The sequence below is a fragment of the Ochotona princeps genome, chromosome 3, assembly GCF_030435755.1.
Source record: "Ochotona princeps isolate mOchPri1 chromosome 3, mOchPri1.hap1, whole genome shotgun sequence".
Taxonomy (NCBI): Eukaryota; Metazoa; Chordata; class Mammalia; order Lagomorpha; family Ochotonidae; genus Ochotona; species Ochotona princeps.
The window spans coordinates 79,401,760-79,423,201 of record NC_080834.1 but is presented as its reverse complement, the minus strand read 5'-3'; the positions used below and the strand labels follow the sequence as shown (position 1 = coordinate 79,423,201).

The window sequence follows — 21,442 nt, the reverse complement described above, 5'->3', positions numbered from 1 at the left end:
CATACCCAAGCCAACTGCATATGACTGAAGTTTTAAGAAACATACATGATTTTTTTCACTTTCAGAAATATTTGTATTCCTAGTGTCATCCCTTAGAAAGTGTAGAAATCCGCTTATCTGAAATATTGTCACTGTGCTGAAGTAAACTGCAAGGATATAGTAGAGCAGAAACATACTCCCCTCAGGATCTCTGGCTCTGGACTGCTGTTCAACCACAACCTGCAGACACGAAAGTGTGAAGTGTGTCTTCTAAAGTGCATGCATTATAAACCTGTTCCCCCAACTCGTGTGTTAATTGTGCTTGGAGCTGGAGCTTTGAGGAGTTAATTGGGATGGGAAGAGATCCAGTCTCTTGGAGGTGAAACCCAAAGTGTGGGTCTCCTGAGAGGAGAGTCTGAGCTTAGCACAGCTGTTCTGCCTCACCACCTCCTGACCTCTGTCGTGTTACGACACAGCAAGGTGACGCACACCGGGTGCTGGAGCCACGCTCTTACATTCCCCTTCCTCCAGAACCACGCTCTCAACAAACTTCTGTTCCTTATACATTACCAGTCTCAGGTAGTTCACTATAGCAGCAGAAAACAGACTAAAACAAATGGGCAGCAAGCATCAGAGCAAGCATGCATTTTTAAGTTCATTTTATAACATTTTTACTCTTGGTATATTTACAGATGTCTTTCTCTTTGCCTTTCCATGGCGTCCAAATAAGATCCTCTTTGATGGTCATAGCCTAAGTGCTGCTTTTGGTTGTTTATGTTGGATAAATTGAAATTAACACATCAGATAAATTTCACACTCCACCTTCCTGAGTAGATTGTTGTAAATTGGATTTCACATTAATCAGAAAGCAGTGTACAGTTTACATCTTCTGTCCTGAGGAAATTTATGACTTCTTATTCACTTGAATTAGCATTAAGTAGGGTGTTTTCTTTGTTTCACCACTTATGCTCTAACATTTCTGGAGCTTTGTTCTTTGTTAATACCTGATTTATTATCTTTTTTTCTTCTTAAATTTTTATTTCAGTCACAGTTACTTATTTTCATAATGTAAAATATTGTATATAAATGCTTATTGCTACCCACAATATACTTTTGTTACAAACCCCATCAGTCAATCACCAAGTTTTTTTTTTCTCCACATTCTCTCCCTCTTTTCCCCCCTGTATCTGGGGTAAGGGGGGAGATAAAGAGAGAAGCCCCACCCAGCTTCCTACCCATCCCAGGTCCCCAACATGGGGCATGCTCTGAGGGCACTTGCTCAAGTGGTTTTGATAGTTCAACAGTTCTGAATTGCTGCCAATCTCGCCATTCCAAGCACAATGAAATCTCTCCAGAATCCACCAGCTGACATAGTTCACCTTAGAGTCTCATTTGCTCAGATTTTCACTGCCAACACATGGCTGGGTAGATGATCGATTTGCTCTGTCCTCTGTTGTGAATCACCAAGTTTTATTGAGCACGTATCATCAATGTACTGGAAGGAAGCAGTTAAATGCAATGAAATGCATGGTTAGCACATGTCTTAGTCTGTTTTCTACTGCTACAACAGAATGTTATAAATTGGATACTTTATAAGCAACAGAAGTGGTATTTGGGACCCAACGTGGTAGCTCAGCAGCTAAAGTCCTCTCCTTGCACGGGCTGGGATCCCATATGGGCACCGGTTCTAATCCCAGAGGGCCCTGCTTCTCATCCAGCTCCCTGGTTGTGGCCTGGGAGAGAAGTTGAGGATGGTCCGAAACACCTGTGTGGGAGACCTGGAAGAGGCTCCTGGCTCCTGGCTTCAGATTGGTGCAGCTCTGGCCGTTATGGTCGCTTGAGGAGTGAGTCAGCAGATGGAGGATCTTCCTCTCTGTCTCTCCTCCTCTCTGTATATCTGACTTTACAATAAAAAAATGTAGATAAATCTTAAAAAAAAAAAAGTGGTGTTTGGCTCACCATTCTTCTTATGGAGAATAGGAAGCCCAAAAGTACCATGCTGGTATCTGCTGAGGCCTTTCTGTTACCTTAATATGATAAAATCCAGTATATGTTTAAAACAAGGTTAAACCTGACAAATTGTTTTTAATTTATTTACTTAGAAGGGCTGCAAGAAAAAGGTGGACACACCGAGATCTGCCTTCTGCTGATTGACTCCCCAAACACCTTCCACAGTCAAGGCGAGGCCAAGCCAAAAGCCAAAGTTAGCCACCAGGAACTCCATCTGGGTGTCCCTTGTGGGTAGCAGGGATCCAACTACTTGGGCCATCACCTGCTGCCTCCCAGGATATGTGCAAGCAGGAAGCTGGGATTGGGAGAAGAGCTGGGACTTGAACCCGGTCACTCCACTACTGTGTGTGTGTGTGTGTGTGTGTGTGTGTGTATTGCAAGCAACCTGTCAACTGCAATGCCAAATGCCCATTTCAGATGTAACATTCACAACTGATCCCTGATACCATATATAAGTTCCAGTCTCATAGCTTATGTTTCAGAGATGCTAATCATTCATTTATAGATCAATACAGAGATTGTACTCTCGAATGACTGCCACCCAAGTGTCTCCTAACGGAGCTGCCCATTGGAAATGGAATGTGGCTGGCAGAGATGCCACCTACCTACTGCACTAAGTGGAGTTATATTTATAAAATTTGTAGGAATCAAAAGGAGCTCTTGCTGAGTAAAGGCTGCATGAACAATGAGTGCCAGAAGAGCAAGTGTGTTGTTTTGCCTTTTACAGTTGCCGGTTCATTAGCAAGCTTCTTCATTCGTTTCTATCAATGAGTCTGTCTCTTTATCGAATGTTTTCCTGATGAAGTCCTTCTTTCACAAGATGCACCTTTGTAGTTTCATTTGACTTTTACAGGTGTTACATGTAATTTTTGGCAGTCCACTTATTAAGTTAGTATTTTGTGCCTTTCCCTTTTTCCCCAAATTTCAGTCAGATTTTGTAACTGAATCAATCTATCCTATGAATTCATATTTTTGTTATTTATGTATCAATTTTTTTGTTCCATCCACTCCAAAAGCTTTTAGAAGCTATTGTTTGGTAATAAGGAAATTTCCCAAGTCTGGAATATGCTAGAACAGTGGCTCTCCTCTTGAAGATGTCTTAGGTGTTGGCACATTCTATAAGGAGACTCTGTGCTGGGGGTTCATAAACTGTTTCTGTATAGCTTATTATAAAAGCATATACTGGAGTTAGGTAGAGCATTTCTGGTACTCTTGTACTCTTGTACTTGTGCGTCACTCATGACCTCTTTATTTTAACCGGAGTTCCTTTCTGCTTAGAAAACAACAACTGGCTGCTGAGTTTAACCGGAAACGAGTTCTCCAGCACTGCTTTACAGAGTGGCAGCATTGGCATGGTGCAGAGTTCCTAAAGAGAGAACTGGCTCTGGCAAAGAAGGAAACTAGGACGAAAATGGATGAACTGCTCAGTGCAGCATTACTAGGGAAACTCAGTGCCAAGGGGGCCTCAGGCGGCAGTCCGCTCCAGGAAGCTGCAGCCACGATGGATCCACAGGTGACAAAAGCAGAGGGTATTGTTTTCCTTTGTTGGGTCATCCAGCTTCTTGAACATTTGCAGCTGAGCTGTATACTTCTGTAACCTCAGGTATAGTGGACATGGTCATAAGGGTTCCTTTTTAGTATCTATTTTCTTGAACCACATCTTCTATTTATAATCACATATACACTTTGGCATACTTGCAAGTTGTTAGGGATAGAATTTAGAGGAGGAAATTAAAACCAAGTGGAAGACACCTTTAGGAACAGAAATATAAAGCACTGGTGACAATCCTTGAAAAAAAATTTAACATTTATTTATTTTTTTAAACATATTTTTATTGCATTTCATTTTTTTAAATTAATTACATGGCATTATGTGATACATTTTTTTTATGCACTGGGATTCCCCCGCCCCTCCCCACACCCTCCCCCCACGGCAGATTGCTCCACCTTGTTGCATTTCCGTAGTTCAAATTCAGTTGAGATTCTTTCATTGGAGGTATTTACCAAGCATAAAGTCCAGCATCTTATTGTTCTGGTAAGTTCAATGGTTTCTTGGTGAGACCATCTCTGGTCTGAAGGTAGAGCCGGCAGAGTATCATCCCAATCAATTAAAAGCCCCAACATAATATTTCCAACCATTTACAACATTGTGGCATTAATTGACATGGAAAATTTAACATTTATTTATTTTACTTGGAAGAGTAGTCAGAGTTACAGGGAGAGGGAGGGAGAGACAGAGAGATCTTCTATCCACTGGTTCATTCTCCAAATGGTTGTGATGGTCAGGGCTATGCCAGGCTGAATCTAGGAGCCAGAAACTTCTCTGAGGTGTCCCATGTGGATGCAGGGTCCCAAGGCCTTGGGCCATCACTTGCTGCTACTCCAGGCCATAAGCAGGAAGCTGGATTGCAAGTACAATAACTGAGATTTGAACTAGCATCTATATGGGATGCCAGCTCTACAAACAGAAGATTAGCATGCTACACCATCGTACTGGCCCACTAATTGAATCAGTTTGCCTTAGAGTAAATCATAGAAAAAAAAGAAAAAAAACACATGCTGACATACATTCATTGAGTTGGCTTTCTATTTGAGCATATCCAAATGTGTCTCTTTCAGTAGTTTCAAATTTTCTTTAGTTTCAAATTTTCTTCAGTTACTTGTTATTGGGAAAATCTGATTTGCCATAACTCAGAAAAAGAAGAGCCATTGTTTCTTCTTCACGCTAACATAATTCTGATTTTCTAAACAATGTTTTTCAGTTTTCACAAAATGAGAATTTTCTGTGTGATAACATACACTTCTGCCACAGTAGTTACCAGCTGAGACTGTTGTAGAATCAGACATACAAAATTGGAATTTCTGAGTGTGAGATACCTGCATTTTTTTCTAAGTTCCGTGGGTAAATTTGAAAAATATCCTTTGCTGAGAACAACTGTTCTACGTCATCCTTTTGTAATGACTGCATTGTATTCTGTCATGAAACATAAGCTAAAATCTGTTTAACTCACCTAATATCAGAATTTTATTTTAAAAATTGTTTACATAGTTGATATTTCAATTTTATTTTTAATAATTTAATTCAACAATAATTTTAATATTTTAATATTTCAATTTTATTTTTAATATTGTTTACATAGTTGAGAGGTTTGCATGTCCGTATGGATCTCCAGTTAGGGAGAGGTGGGTCAGGTTGAGGTATGGAGGAAGATAGTGGAACACATATTTCAGTCTTTTCCTCCTGTGTCCACAGTGGGGGAAGGAGAGCTGTGCATTCTTTGCTGTCAAACTACATGGGTACAGTTACTTGATGGCACCTTAGAAACCCCAGTGTGGGGGGAGAGTGTTCTGAGAGTGTTACTTGAGAGGTTTTGATAGTTCTAACAAGTTGTTTGTTTCTTTGCTTCAGGGTTGAGAAAATCTCTTGAAGGTCTGTTAGCTGACCAAGTCCATCTTAGTGCATCCACAGGCCCAGGGACATGCTGTGTAGCTTAGAAGCATGGTCCAGCCTGTGCTGCTTTCTGTCCTCTGACAAGGCACTCAATATCTCCTGGCCTAAATCAGCTGGCTGCCATGTCCCGTATGTGCATCTGGACATGCTGTCCACTGCACAGGCTTCAGCAACTGAAGAGGCCCAGCACGTGCACTCCAAGGTTGAACCACATATATGATGGTGGTGGAGAGAGTTTCAGTCAAGCCATTTAGTTAGGAAGGGAGTCCCCTAAAGAGCCTCTCTTGGGGTGACCTCAGATTTGTCTGTATGTATACAGACAAGTATGTATATGCCAGCCAAGTGTAGGCTCAGGTACGGTCTGTCACCTGCATCAGCCAACACACACAGTGGTAGAGACAGCTTACTGGTCAGTTCTGCCCCAGCCCCATCTCTCACATGAACCGATGGGTGCTGTGTCCTAGTCAGAGCGAGTCTGAATAACCTCCAAGAGACCCCAACCCCAGTTTTTGCATGTGCCTGCATCTGCTGGGGGCCTAGCTCACCCCGCCCTATCCCTAGACCCGGCCCCCGCTAATACCAGTGGATGCTGCTGCCTTGAATAACCTGGTCTGCCCCCTGAGCATGGTCTCATGCTCACCTGCGGGAGGTACAAAATAACAAGGTCATTCCCACAGTTCCCCTACCAGGCCTGCTTCTAACCTCAGATCTTGAACTTGCCAGGAGGTATTGCAGTCAAACCCAACATGACTGGTACCCAGTCCTGGCAGGCATCAGGTACCAAAGCCTAGCGCAGCTCATCACCAGCCCTAGTTCTCTGTGCAAACTGGTAGGTGCTGCAGTTCCATAAAGGCAAGCCCACAAGTCCCCTACAGAATCTGCTCCCAGATTTGGTTCTCTTGAATTCTGGGATGGTGCAGCCCAGCCTGACATGACCCACCCCCTGTTCTGACAGTTGTGAGCAAGTACTGTGGTCTAACTCAACTAGGCATGTCCCTGTCCCCAGTTTTTGCAATCACCAGTGGGTGGGTGTAGATGCTGTTTAGCCCAGCTCAAGTCTCCCACATGTGCAAGTGCTTTGGTGTGATCCAAACATGTCCTCTAGTTTTCCAGTTTTCGTCCCCTAAACCACTCTAGGGCCTAGTGCAATGGCTCAGTGGCTAATTCCTCACCTTGCAAGTGCTGGGATCCCATATTGCTCCACTTCTCTGCCAGCTACCTGCTTGTAGCCTAGGAAAATAATAAAGAATTGCCCAAAGCCGTGGGAGCCTGCACCCATGTGGGAGACCCGGAAGAAGCTCCTGGCTTTGGATCAGCTCAGCTCCAGCCATTGTGGCCTCTTGGGGAGTGAAGCAGCTGACACAAGATCTTTCTCCGTCTCTCCTTCTCTCCATAAATCTGTTCTGCTTTTCCAATGAAAATTAAAAAGAGAGAGAGAGGAAATACCTGAACTACTCCATCCCAGTTTCCTTGCCTTCCTGCAAGTGCAGTGACCCGGTCTGTGGAAGACCACAGCAATCATTCCTCCCCTGTCAAACATGCCCTCAGACCCCAGTGCGTCCCCAGGCCTCCTTCCCTGGCGGGTTGCAGCATCACTCCCCCCAACTCCCCACCTGTGTATCTATATTTATACCTGCATCTATAGGTATAGATATATGTGTGTATATACATTTTTTTCATAAGAACAAAAGTCTCCAAATCTATGAAATCAAGAAGAAAAGATTCCATCAATAAATGATAATATTGTGAGAAAATGTAGAACAAATGAAAATAGAGGGCCGTAATAAACTGTGAAGGCTACTAAATAATCTTTTTCCATGACTGTAGAGTAAATTAAACATAAAAATCTTTAACTGAATGCTCAATAATTATACAATCATAAGAACTCAGGTGCCAAGAATGTACATATTGTACCTTGAAATTTTTCAAAATTAGCAGTTATCTAACAGGTGATTTTCTCTGATTAGGCTAGACTATTCACTGCTGTTTTTATAAAGTACAATCTGTACCATTAAGCTTTTCTCTCATTCTTTTATTTTCACCTTAAAAAGTTACCATGTCCCAAAGAAATCTTGTTCTTATACTCAAGCCCTTTATACAATCTTGCTGGGTTAATGACATGTCATCGCCACAAAGTTTACAACAGTTCAAAACACATACCCTGCTTGATGCTAAATTACTCAAGCAGGTGCTCTTATGAATAAATGTCCACTGACATTTTTGAAATAAAAGATTCTTTTTAAAGGTCTTTAACATGTCACATCTTTGACTTCAGCTAATTCTATACAAAGCACTTCCATCAGCATGAGAGATTGTTTAGTACCTGAGGTTAGCACATTGCTGAGCACTAAGCTTCTGATATTGCATAGCTCACAGAATTTTTCTCTTTACACCACTGCAGGTGTAGAATCAGAAACTAGTCAGATCTCAGACTATGTAATCAAGCCATATAGAACTTGTAATTGATATCCTTTGATATCTTCATCTATTGAATGAACTTTATATGATAAAGTCCTGAAAACTGTGACTTCCTATGTTCATGCAAAATATTATTAGTTGATATTATTCTTATATAACACAAGTGTTTGCTCAGTAACCCTAGGCTTCCAAATATTTCTCACAAATAATTCACATCTAGAGATGGCTAACTCAGACTTGATGGTGAAATAAATACCCTATGTTATGGAAAATTATTGATTTACTAGTGAAAAGAGAGGTTTCAAAAGAAAAGAACTGTTGTTTATAAAAGGTATTCTTAAATTGTCAAACCTCTTGAAAGAAGAGTATAACTTTCACCACAAAATTTTAAAATTTTTGGCAAAATTCAGTTAATTCATGTGTTAATTAAAATTCTTAAAATATGTAGCTGGAGAATTTTACCTAATTTATAAATGAAAAGTGCAAATTAGACATTTACACAAGGGAACTTTTTCCTTTTGCAAATGCCCTGACCCGTGGATGGTTCACACAGCTGTAGCCTCTCTTGACTCTAGTAAAAGCAGTGTGTATGCTAAGAGTGGCTCGCAGGGCCACACCTGGTGGCCTTGGCGAACAGGGTGGCTGTAACTGGGGTGCTGGACAGTTGTACCCTTGATCAAAACTACGGTGGTTGGGCAAGTGTTGGATCTTAGCAGTACCATACTGTATGTGGCTGAACTGTGTTACATTCCTTCTTCCTCAGGTGACAGCCATGTCCTCTTTACAGGAAAAGCCTCCCCTGGAGAGCAGTGATTGTATGCCCAGCCCTGTTCAAGGAAGAACAAAGGACCATCTGCAGAATCCTCTTCAGGCTGTCTCTCAGAATATAGCTGACAGCAAGCTGCACAGGACCCTGGACACTGAGCCCCCCCAACAGCCTGGCAGTGAAAAGCTTGGAATCAGTCAGAAAGCAGAACCCATCTGCATGGGTCATTTCCATAACCGCCATGTCTTTCAGCAACAGCTGATTAAGAAACAAAAGAAGAAGCTTCAGGAACAGCAGAAAATAATTCTCGAGCTGAAAGAGGCCCAACGGCTGGCAGAGGCTCGGTGGGCATCAGAGCAGGCTGCGGCAGTCACAGATGCCCAGAGCCTCCCGCTGCCAAATCCCAAAGGAGTAGCAGAACCAAAAGGAACCTGCCAGAAGCTTCTGAGGTATATCCTTTGTGTCAGAGCACACCCTGGACTCATTACATGGGCTTCATTGTTTTGTTTTTTGGTGGTTTTGTTTGTTTTTTACTTGTAAGTACAGAGGCTTATGTACTTCTTTATCCAACTTCTAAACTCTATAACCTTCCTGTCTTTTATTGTGCATTCTTCAAAAAAGAAGAAGGTCCACTGGTATATGGTACAGATATATAAATAGATTGATAGATAAATAGATGGATGCATGGATGGATGGAGAGAGACATAATTTAAGGCAAATATGGCTGCCTCTGAGAATCCAAGTTTTGCAGTTAGCATGTACCATGGCTGCCTTCATTTTAGGAGACAGAGTTCAGGAAGAGAGGAGACTGCTTAATTCATCTCACTAGGTTTCTGGGTTTCTAATTATGTGCAGAGCAGCCAGGTCAGATAGCATCAGATCCACAGGGAGCAATCCCTGGCATAGTTACTTAGAATAACTTTTTTTCCTTCTTTCTCCCCCCCCACTCCCTCTCTTCCTCTTTCTCCCTTTCTCTCCCTCTCCTCTCCCCCTCCCCCTTTCTGTTTTCTTTCCTCCCTCCTTCCTTTCCTTTCCTTCCTTCCTTACCTTCTCTCTCTCCCTCCTTCCCTTCCTTCTTTCCTTTCCTTTCTTTCTTTCCTTCCTTCCTCTCTTATTCTATAAAGCAGCAAGACAGCTAGCTGCCATCCTATGATCTCTTTCTGAAATACCTACAGTGGCTGAAACTGGGCTGGGTTCAAACTGAGAGGCAGGAACTTCATCCAGGTCTCCTGTGTGGGTGACAGGGATCAAACTAGGCATCGTGGCCTGCTGCCTGCTAGGGTGTATATTAGCAGGAAGCTAGGAATGGAATTGGAGCCAGGAGTTGGATTCAGGTGCTCCGATATGGGATGTCATTTCCCCACCCATCCACCCCTAATTACGTCACATAAATTTGTAGTTGTTTGGGATAAAATTAAGCATCTTTGAAGTTAGAATAGCAATCCAAACTTCTCAAAACCCAGTTAAGATGGTTTTACTACATGTGATAAGTGGTAGGATAAGACCTTTTCGGTAGCAGCATGAGGATGGAGTCAGAATGTGTGACTTACACAGTAGACTCAATGGCCTTCTCCTACCTCACTACACCAATTTATGGAGTAGAGGTAATAACATGCATTTATGCCAAAGAGGAAGAGTTAAGGGCTTTTTTTAAAAAAAAGATTTGTTTTATTTTTATTGGAAAGGCAGATACACAGGGAGAGGGAGAGACAGAGAAAGATCTTCAGTCCACTAGTTCACTCCCCATGTAGCCACAATGGCTGGAACTGAGCTGATCCGAAGCCAAGAGCCAGGAGTTTCTTCCAAGTCTCCCATGTGGGTGTGGGCTTCCAAAGCTTTAGGCCATCCTCTACTGCTTTCCTAGGCCACAGGCAGGGAGCTGGATTGGAAATGAAACAGCTGAGACTTGCTCCAGGCCTAAGAGTTAAAGTTTTGAAATGTTTCAAGTTACTCATATGAAAGAACTCTGAAGGAAATGGGTTCTTAGTCTGAATTATTTGCTTTTTTCTTCCCTTCAGTTCTTCTGTTGCTTCCCGTGTGATGAAAGGCAGAAGAAATGATTCCCCAGATTCTCCTCCTGGACCGAGAAGGAAACTGAACAAGGCAACGGCTCCTCATCCCCTCCTGAAAGGCAGGGCTGTCTTAGTGGTAGCCTTGGTGGTGGTTACCTTGCTGCCTAGAGTAGAATATGACTGGATTGAATCCTGCCAACTCTTAGGTTTTGAGATTTGGAAGTTCCTGGTTCAAATCTAAGATGGGTATACCTAGGAGGCAAGAAATGCACGAGGAAGGTCCACTGCGTGGCTCCTGCCCCATTTCTCAACCTTTCTGGCCTTTCTAGCCAACAACAGTAACAACAACAAACACATTGCTGGAAGATGCACTATATTTCTTTACTTTGAGTTTTCAGTTGTAAAAACAAGACACAATTATATAAATGAGAAAACTCTGAGTAGCCTTCAAGGCTAAAAAATGCTGATAAAGATCACTGTGCTTTGTTCCTGTTAAAAGATTTGTGAATTTACAGAAATCCACATAAAGTTGTTACATTGTTTCATAATGAATTACACTCATAAATGATTGAATTTTAGTAATGAAATCCACTGATCAGATTATTATAATTTGGTAACATTTTTATGAGCATAGAATGACCTTTATTTAGACTAAACGATAGTTTGAGACCTTCCCCTCACAAATGAATCTACAGATAGCTTTTACTATACACTTAGTCACTATCCGTATGTATGTTTTTATGTAGTGGTTGGCATGCTGATGATTCTATTGGTAGTCATAACTTTTGATTTCTTTAACCTATGGTTATTGCCTGAACAAAAAGTGATCACAGTTGAACAACGCTGTGTCTGCAGCTGGTTCCCATTAATACAAAACTGTACCATCTTTGCCTCAATTGCCTGCCAGGACAACAGTTAATGCCATCTTTGTCCAGCACTAAGGATGATCAAAAGTGCCCAGTTCCATGTAACAGCTTTTTTTAAAATTGTTGTTTGATCATCAAGTTAACTATTTTGAAATCCCAGTCTGCTTTTCAAGTAGGCTTTAACGAAAGAGCGTATTACCAGACCGAGCTTCTTAGGGCTCTCTCCCTTTAATCCTTGAGTCGCTTTCCACCCTCTTTAAAGACAATCTCCCTGCTGCCATCTCTGGAACCAGTAAAGCAGACACTTAATAGTTACAGGAAATCGTCTGCTGAATTTTTTGTTTATTAGTTCTTAAAACTTGGCCTTAAATTCTCTCTTCAACACAGCACAGGGAGTTGGACGTAACCATTGGCTAGCTGAAATGAGCAGAACTTGATACTCCTCCCACCCCTGCCCCTCTTCCAAGAGGCCCAACTGCTTGCAGAGTCACATTATCCGACCATCTTGCACATTTGTCTCTTTTGGATCGATATTTAATAGACTGTCAAGAACAGGAGTCTGACACTCAAATTCATTCAGATGCCTGTTCTTCAAATGCCTGGTACAATTCCATTTCCTGCCCATCTGGATAGCCAGGTCTGAAAACTAGATTGAAATGAATTCATCATGACCCCAAACTTTAGTTTGTTTGTTGTTGTTGTACATATACAGACATATGTACAGTGACTTAAGAAAAATTCATTGATTCATTTGAATGAGATTTGAGGAATGATTCTGTCCTCAAGTACTTGTTAGATAAAAAGTTTTCTTTAGTCATTAAGGTGTAATTAAACTGAAATTCTGGTTTTGAGGTTTCACATACTGAAAGTCTATTCTCAGTACCATTTTCTTGTTTAGAATGGTAAACATTATTCTCATAATGATGTAAGCAAAACATAGATAATCCACAGATTATTCATCTTTGATAAGGATGGGATTTTAGGTATTTTCATCTGTACCAAATTTACAAATTCTCTATATTGTTATCTGTTTGTATTCTGACATTGTGAACATGCAACTTTACCAGAAAATTCAAACAATAACACAAAATTTTATTATGGAATGAAGACATCTCTTCTGTAATATTCCTCATATTCTTTTATATTGGAACTCTGCTACTATTTTCTAGCCATGGAAGAGAGAGCAATTCTACGAGCTGAACGTAGGCGAATCTTGGCAGAGAGGAAGAAAAAACAAGAAGAGGAGAAATTGGTAATAAATTCAAAATGCAGTCTGAGGCAATCGAAGGAACTTGTCTAGGTCTTTTTTTTTTTTTTTTAATGAAGCCTTGGCTTGGTTAAGCCTGCAGAAGAACAAGTTAGACCAACTTTGGAAGTGGATTTTGGCCTACAGACCTGAAATCTGTGGCAGTATTAGGAAAATAAAGGAGAAAGAGTCAACACCATGAGCATAACAGGGAGGATATGTTATAAAATTTGTTGATGGCTAGCAAATCAGGAGGTTTACACAGAGCTAACTTTAGCTTGTGATAAGTGGGTGTCCAAACTAATTAGTTTCGACCTAGCTATTTGAAGTGAATTTTGTACCTACATAGAAAAAAAAATCAACAGTTAACAGTTTGAATCTTTTTGGTGAAATGAAAGAAAATGGATTTTCTCCTTCATACTATTTATAATTTGGATTTAGTATTTACAAGTAAAATTAAAAACTAACAAGTAGTCATTTAATGCTGAAAAATGAATGATTTTTTTCATGCTGACTCATCTCCCCAAGCCTAAAAGTGATGCTTTTGGAGAGACTTTCACGTTACACAACCCACCGCATGTTGGTTACATTTTCTACTTTTATCACAAAGCACAGACTTCTTTCAGAGACAGCAAAATATGTTGGAAGATGTTTGACTTTCCTAAGCCCAAAAACTCCTAAACCCATAGATCGAGAATTCTAATCATTTTCATTCCAATCTTTCCTAGGCCCTCTTCAAGGCCCAAGAGGAGGAACGTCAGCTGCGGGAGGCAGAAGAAAAGGAAGCTCGGGTGAAGAGAAAGCGAGAAGAGGAGAAACTGAAGAAGATGGTTAGTAGTCACGTACCTCTGGACAGCTTTCATGTCATGGCCCTATCTGCCCTTCTCAGAGACTCTGGAATACTCTAGAGTCATCATCACTCCTTTGCACCATTATTTAGACTCTGCTCATCTTCCAGTCTTACTTCAAACATGACTTCTTCACATTAGACTTTTCTGTCCTGCCTACTCAAGATTATGTTAGACCCCTTTGCGACCCCTCAAACTTCTTCCCTTCAGAACAATATTGATGTTTATAATTATGCAGCTTTTTATGGTTAATTTATTCATGTCTGCCTCCCAACTAAACTGTAATCTCTGTAACAGTAGAGGTGACAGTCTGGTGTTGCTGAACTGGCTCTTGGGGTGCCTAAAACCTACCAGACACTCAGCAGACACGATAAATGAATGTATCAATAAGTGGATAAATGGAAAAAATGATCAAGGATCTTACGGGTTTTTTTTCGATTCATTTATTTTTAAGGAAAGTCAGATATACAGAGAAAAGGAGAGACAGAGGAAGATCTTCCATCCGCTGATTCACTCCCCAAGATACTGCAAAGGCTGGTGCTGCACCAATCCAAAGCCAGGGGCCAGGAGCCTCTTCTGTGTCTCCCACGCGGGTACAGGGTCCCAAGGCTTTGGGCCATCCTTGACTGCTTTCCCAGGCCACAAGCAGGGAGCTGGATGGGAAGCGGGGTTGCTGGGATTAGAACCGGCACCCATATGGGATCTTGCTGCATTAAGGCTAGGCCATTAGCCCTAGGCCACCGCACTGGGCCCAGATCTTACTTTCGAGATTGTAAAATTCTAAATTTAACAATCCTCATACATGTCAGACAGTACCTAGACCCAAAGATGCTACATAGAACAAGAGAGACCAACAGTTCATACAAAGCAAGATCCATGAGGATTTTGGAGAAACTAGAAGTATTTTCACAGAAAGGGAATTTGAATTAAAAACTATGTTAGTTTTAATTCTTTAGAGAAACAGAATGGGTCCCAAGATTGGCCATCTACTATCTGGAGACCCAGGAAAGCTAAAGACATACATTGGCCTGAATCTGAAGGCTACTGACCATGGGGTATCAGTGATGAAAACTCCAGGGCCCAGCATGGTAGCCTAGCAGCTAAAGTCCTTGCCGGGATCCCATATGGGCACCGGTTCTAATCCCAGCAGCTCCATTTCTCATCCAGCTCCCTGCTTGTGGCCTGGGACAGCAGTCGAGGACGGTCCAAAGCCTTGGGACCCTGCACCCGTGTGGGAGACCCGGAAGAGGCTCCTGGCCCCTGGCTTCGGATAGGCTCAGCTCCAGCCATTGCAGCCACTTGGCAAGTGAATCAGTGGGCATAAGATCTTTCTCTCTGTGTCTCCTCTTCTCTGTGTATCTGATTTTGCAATAAAAATGAATAAATCTTATATTTAAAAAAACCCCTAGACCAAGAATAGGAGAATTCCCATTTCTCAGCTTAAGTGAAAAACATTAGGCGAACAGGAACAATGCCTTCCTTCTTTCTGTCCCATCAGGCCCTCCAAAGATTGGATGAAATCCAACAACATTATGGAGGGCGGTCTGCTTTACACAGTCTACCAACTTGAAAGCTAATCTCATCAAGACTCACCATACACACACATATCCAGAAATAGTGTTTCCTCTGGCCCCTCATGTTGCCTGCCAAGTTGACACAAAATTAGCTATCACAAATCCACCCTTGTCAACTTGGCACCCATTCACATGTCTTTTAATAGTGTATAATCTGCAAATAAAGACTAATCCTGTCCAGAATCATACAGTCACCCTGTGTACATCTGAAAATGTGCTAACCTTTTCCTCACAAGAGGAGGTAAAGTCCCTAAGGGATGTTCACTCTTCTGGAAATCACATAAATTAAATATTATGATGTAAAATTAGCAGTACTTAAACACTATAATACAAAGGGAATGCATCTCGTTTTCTGTTGCATGGTAGGAAATCAGAAAAAGTACACAATGTATCCATAGCAAAATAGGAAGAAAATATTTGTGATTGTCAAAGTCCTCATTTATAATTTTTATGATGTATTTATTTGAAAGCCAGAGTTACAGAGAGAGGGGGAAAAACACATACACACAGAGAGAGATTCATCCTCTGCTTCTCTCCTCAAATGGCTGCTATGGCCAGGACTGGGCCAGGTCTCCCACAGAAGTGGCACGGACCCAAGCACTTGAGCCATTTGCTGCTGCTTTCTGAGAGGTGTTATCTGGAAGCTGGGTCAGCAGTAGAACTGCCAGAACTGGAACCCTTGCTCTTACATGGAATGCTACCATCACAGGCAGCAGCTTAAACCACTATGCCACAAAGCCAGTCTCAAGAGTTCTCATTTCTGTCACTAGACAGATGCTCCTAACTGGTATAATACCCAACCTGTATTCCCTTTATCCTCAGCAAAAATGGCAGATGCTTGCATCTCTTTATCTGGTATGGTGCACCAAACTTTGGTTCCTAAAAGGTCTTAGCAGTTAGTGTGTCTACCTGCCTGGATTGGATTGTTGCAGTTTTTCTGTTGACCCTAATCACAGGACATTATAATTCTAAGAGACATGCTAAGAGAGCAGGATATGTTTGTCTGTTCCTCCATCGTAGAATAGTGGTTCAATTTCTCCTTGGCATTCAGAATCAGCAGAGTGTAAGTCATGGGAATAGGAAGCAAATGTTTTGCTGGTGGGTCACTAAAGGTAATAATGAATGGTGCCACACCTGCTTCCAGCCTTTGGTTTCTGGACCAGTGAACCATGATGGTCAAAGAAACTGTAGCGTGTGTTACATGCTGATTCAGAGTGTGTAAGCCTTCTGGGGAAACCTTCCCCCAGTCCTGCAGGTATTGCTGTGTAGCTGGGGGATAGCTAAATTTTCCAAAGGTCATTCCAGTATTCTCTCTCAAGCCAGTTGTTTCTGGATGGTTGTGAACGTGGTGATGGAGTAAATTCTCTAAGCATGTGCCCATAGCTATACTTCTTTGCTGTCAAATGAGGTCTTTTATCAGAAATGAGCACTTGGGGCCCGACACAATGAAATGAGCTATTGAAATGCCATGTTTGTGGTACTGTTAAGTATGCAGATGGTAGCTGTTTTTGCAGGGAAAACCAAACCATAGTCCAAGTAAGAACAAATTTTTGCTCTGTCTGTGATAGCAGTGGTCAGTGTAAGGAACCTTCCACCAAGCGCTGACCACTCCCCCGAGGAAATGGTCCCACATAAGGATCTCAGTGGTTCTCTTACTGCAGGCAGTGTGGGCACTCTGCAGTCCTTCAGCCTCATTGGCTCTGGTGAATTGAAGTCCACGTTGCTAAGACCATGCATTGTCTCCATCCTTGCCACCATGCCTCCTTTGTTCATGAGCCCGCTGGGCAATGACAGGGCTACCTGGGGGGAAAACAAGCTGACAAGTACCCACAGAATGGTCCATCTTGTCTATGGAGTGAAAGATCCAGTCATATATAATTAGTTAGTTTTAAAAATGTATTAGCTGAGAGGAAAAGTTACAGAGAGGTGGGGTAGGAAAGATAGAAAAAACAGGAGAGAGCACACATCTCTGTCCACTAGTTTTCTCCTCCAGTGGCTACAGGAGCCTGCACTGCCATCCAGGTGTGCCATGTGGGCAGCAAAAGCCCATGGACTTAGACCATCTCCTGCTGCTTTCCCAGGCACATGAATAGAGATGAGGATGAGAAGGGGGCACCCACCCTATGGAATGCCAGCCTTACAGGTAAAGGCTTAGCTTGCTGCACCTCAATGCTGGCCTCCCAGGCATATGTATAATTCATAAAGAAACCTAAAACATCTAGAAAAACATAACAGTTTTCTCCCCTAGAAACTACAGTGAAGAGCTTCTAAAATAGAAATACATATGTTCTGTGTAATCCTGCTGGTTCCTGAGAAAAATTAAGTTGTATTGAGAAAGTTTACTTTCTGTGGCGAAATAAGTTTGGTAATGTTGGTTGAAATAAAGCTAGTTTGGGCCTGGTGCAATAGCCTAATGGCTAAATCCTCGCCTTGCATCCACTGGGATCCCATATTGGCACTAGTTTGTATCCCGGCTGCTCCACTTCCTGTCTGACTCCCTGCTTGTGGCCTAAGAAAGCAGTAGAGGATGGCCCAAAGCCTTGAGACCCTGCACCTGTGTGGGAGACCTGGAAGAGGCTCCTGGCTCCTGGCTTCAGATTGGCTCACTTCTAGCCATTGCAGCCATTTGGGGAGTGAACCAATGGATGGAAGATCTTTCTCTCTGTCTCTCTTCTCTGTAAATCTACCTTTCCATCAAAAAAAAAAAAAGAATAACTTAAAAATATAAAAAATAAAGAAACTCTTCCTTTAAAAAAGAAAGGAAGAACAGAAGAAAGAAAGCTAGCTTAGTTTCAGCTAACTTCTCAGAATCTGTAATCCTCCCAGCATTCCAAGCCTCCAGAAAAGGGGCTTTGTCAGGTAGTAACATTTATCTGTATAACCGGTTTTTAATACTACACTTAGTAACACATCACTAACAATTTGCTGCCTTGCTACTGTAAGGCCATGAGACAATTTTCAAATTACACAATATAAAAATGTTCTCTCTTATGTCTTCATTATAAAAAATTGACCAAAACAAAAAGATGGAAGAAAGCTCTGAGTTCAGCAGTAATTCTGGAATTGTACTTAATATATTAATATATCTACTTCTGGTCTTTTCCTTTATGTCTTTCTCTTTTAATATGTTGATCATTTGTGTTAGGTATGTGTGTAAGCCACATGTTTTGCTAAGAGTCTCTCATAAGTATATTCACTTGTCATTTAGAATTCTTCAATGCATTTTCATTTATATACAGAACAGGTTTTTGAAGGAGCTGTTTTTGGTTTTGGTTTTGAAATAATGTTGATTTACAGAAAAATTACAAGGTAATAAGAGAGTTTCTCATTCTGTTTGCTTCCACAAATGTTATTACATTACCCTGGTGTACTTGTTAAAACTACAAAATTGGGACCAAGTGCTAAAGTCCTCGCCTTGCATGTGCCAGCATCCCTTATGGGTGTTGGTTCATATCCTGGCTGCTCCACTTCCCTTCCAGCTTCCTGCTTGTGGCCTGGGAAAGTAATACACGATGGGCCAAAACCTTGGGACCCTGTCCCCACATGGGAGACCCAAAAGAAGTTCCTGGATCCTGGCTTTGGATTGGCTCAGCTCTGGCCATTGCAGCTTCCTAGGGAGTGAACCAGTAAATGGAAGATCTTCCTCTCTGTCTCTTCTTGTCTCTCTAAATCTACCTGTCCAATAAAGAAAAAATAAATCTTAGTAAAAAAAAATCCTCTTTATTAGCTAATTTGAAGTGTTTAGTTAATTGTTGTTCATTGTTTTATTCCACTATGTTTCAGAAAATCAGGAATTATTTCTCCCAGCCAACACTCCCTCTGTACCTTGTTTACAATTCTCTCTTCACCCCTTCCTCCCTTGCTCCCTTCCCAAGATCTGTTAACCACTATTCTAATCTCTACTTGTTTGAGATGAACTTAGCTTTCACATATGAAGGCGGTATTTGTCTTTCTGTGTCTGACTTACTTTATTTAACATAATATCCTCTGGCTCCATTCAGGTTGTTACAAATGACAGAATTTCATTCCTTTTTATGCCTGAATAATGTGACATTCTGTATATACATACTACATTTTCTTATCAGTTCATCCATCATGTAAAATATTGGATATGATTTCCTGACATTTATTTAGAATGTTGTACTTGTTCTCATAAGATATATTTGTAGTTTCTTTTCTGATGCTATATTTGTCTTTTTGTGGTATTAGGAAATGATAATTTCATAAAACAAATCGGCAGGTTACTACTCTGTATTTTCTGAAGGAAAGTTGATATTACTTCTCCTTGAATGCTTGCCAGAATTTATTAGGGAAATATCTCTTCCTGGAGTTGTCTATTTATTTATTTGTTTATTTTGAAAGTCAGAGTAAGAGAGATGGAGAAACAGAGAGCGAGAGATCTTCTATTTGCTGTTTTTTGTCGCAGATAGCCACAGTGACTGGCACTGGGCTTGGCCATAGCTGGGAACCAGGAGCTTCATCTGGGACTCCCACATGGAGAGCAAGGGGCCCAGACATTTGGGCCATTTTCCACTGCTTTTCCCAGGTCATTAGTAGGGAGCTACATGGGAATCAGAGCAGCCAGAATACAAACCTAGTACCCATATGGGATTCCAGTGTAACAGGAAGTGACTTTATCAGCTGTGCCACAGTGCCAGTTCCAAGTTTCTATTTTTATGTTTATGTTGTGTTACATTATGTTAAAGGAAGAGAGAGCATGGATGCTCACATCTGCTGGTTTACTTTCCATATTCCTGCAATAGTCAGGGATAGGTCAGGCTGGAGCCAGGAGCCAAGAGCTCTGTCAAGCTCTCCACAGTCGGTGGCAGGAACTACCTGAACCATTGCCAACTGCTTCCCAGGGTAGCAAGAAGCCAGACTGAAGAGCAGAGCCAGAACTTGACAGCATACATTCCAATATGGGATGTCCATTGTTCCAAGTGACTGCCTTGCAAATAATAAATTAATTAATCATTTTTTTAAGGGAAAAGTTACAGAGAGAGAGGGAAAGACAGGGACAGAGATCTTTCCATCCACTAGCTCATTTCCCAGATGGTTGCAATGGCCACAACTGGGCCAGCCCGGAGCCAGGGGCTTCCTTTGGTTCTCTTGTGTGGGTAGAAGGGCTCCAAACACTAGGGCCATTTTTTCTGCATTTCCAGACACTTTAGTTGGCAGCTGGATTGGAAGTAGAGTAGCAGGGACTCAACCCAGCACTCCATATGGGATGCTGCTGTTGCAAGCAGTGATATTACCCACTGTGCCGCAACACTGGCTCATTATTGGTTTTTAGTTTAATTTCGTTGTGATATAAGAAAGCACATGGTATATATATATATAGAAGTTTTATTTTGCAGTACAGATTTTATCTTGGTGATAGTTTCACGTGTTCTGAGAAGGCTGACTTCTCTGTTATTATTGATCTATAAATATTTTGTCATGTTATTTGTTATTCAAGTCACATGTACTCTTACTGATTTTGTGTCTACTTGCTCATTTATTGAGAGAATGTTGAAGTTTAGGACTAAAATTGTACGTTTATCTGCTTCCCCTTTTGTGTCTGTTTCTGCCTTATAATTCTTTGAAATAGGATGTGTATATTTAGAGAAGACTTACAGATGTAAGTCTTAGAAAATTGAGTTTTTTGTAGACATATAGCAATGTCTTGATTTAGTATTCAATCTGATATGCACTGTCTTTAACAGAGATAGGTTGTGTTTATACCATTACATCTAAAGTGGAGTAAAATCTACCATTTCAGTAGATACTTTACACTTGTTGTGTTTGTTCTTTCTCTTATTCCCCCTACATTCTCTGGTTTTAATTGAGCATCTTTATGATTCGAACTTAGCTCCTATATGGATTTGTTATTTATATTTCTTTAAAACTATTTCTATTAGTTATTGCAATATTTACATTTCAAAAATAACTTCCTTCCATCTCCAAATAATACTGCAACACTTGAGATGTGGTGAGAGAACCTTGCATCAGTATGTTTCCATTTCCTTCCGCCATCCCTCTACCATTGTTGTATTATGCATTATTTTATACTGTTCTTTGTACTATAAATACCCAATCACTTGTTAATGTTATGGCTTTAAATAGCTAATTTTCTTCTAACAAAATTAGAAATAAAACAAGTGTATTTTACCATAATCTCTTTCATTCTTTATAATAACTTTGTTCTTCAAAAAAATTTTAAACATTAATTTGAGGCAAACACACAGATATCATGTTCTGTCTGATACAAGGCAACTTTCACACAAAATATG

At 41.1% G+C, this 21,442-nt stretch overlaps 1 protein-coding gene across 1 annotated transcript in view; it reads left to right on the top strand.

Annotated features, from left to right (window-relative positions):
• The window catches only part of CCDC191 (coiled-coil domain containing 191), a 95,716-nt gene that overhangs the window by 58,872 nt on the left and 15,402 nt on the right, over positions 1-21,442 (top strand). The window contains exons 9-13 of the mRNA XM_058661908.1: positions 3,268-3,502; positions 8,622-9,073; positions 10,643-10,755; positions 12,672-12,754; positions 13,477-13,578. Of these exons, the coding sequence (XP_058517891.1) occupies positions 3,268-3,502; positions 8,622-9,073; positions 10,643-10,755; positions 12,672-12,754; positions 13,477-13,578 (985 nt within the window). The remainder of the gene's footprint in view (positions 1-3,267; positions 3,503-8,621; positions 9,074-10,642; positions 10,756-12,671; positions 12,755-13,476; positions 13,579-21,442) is intronic.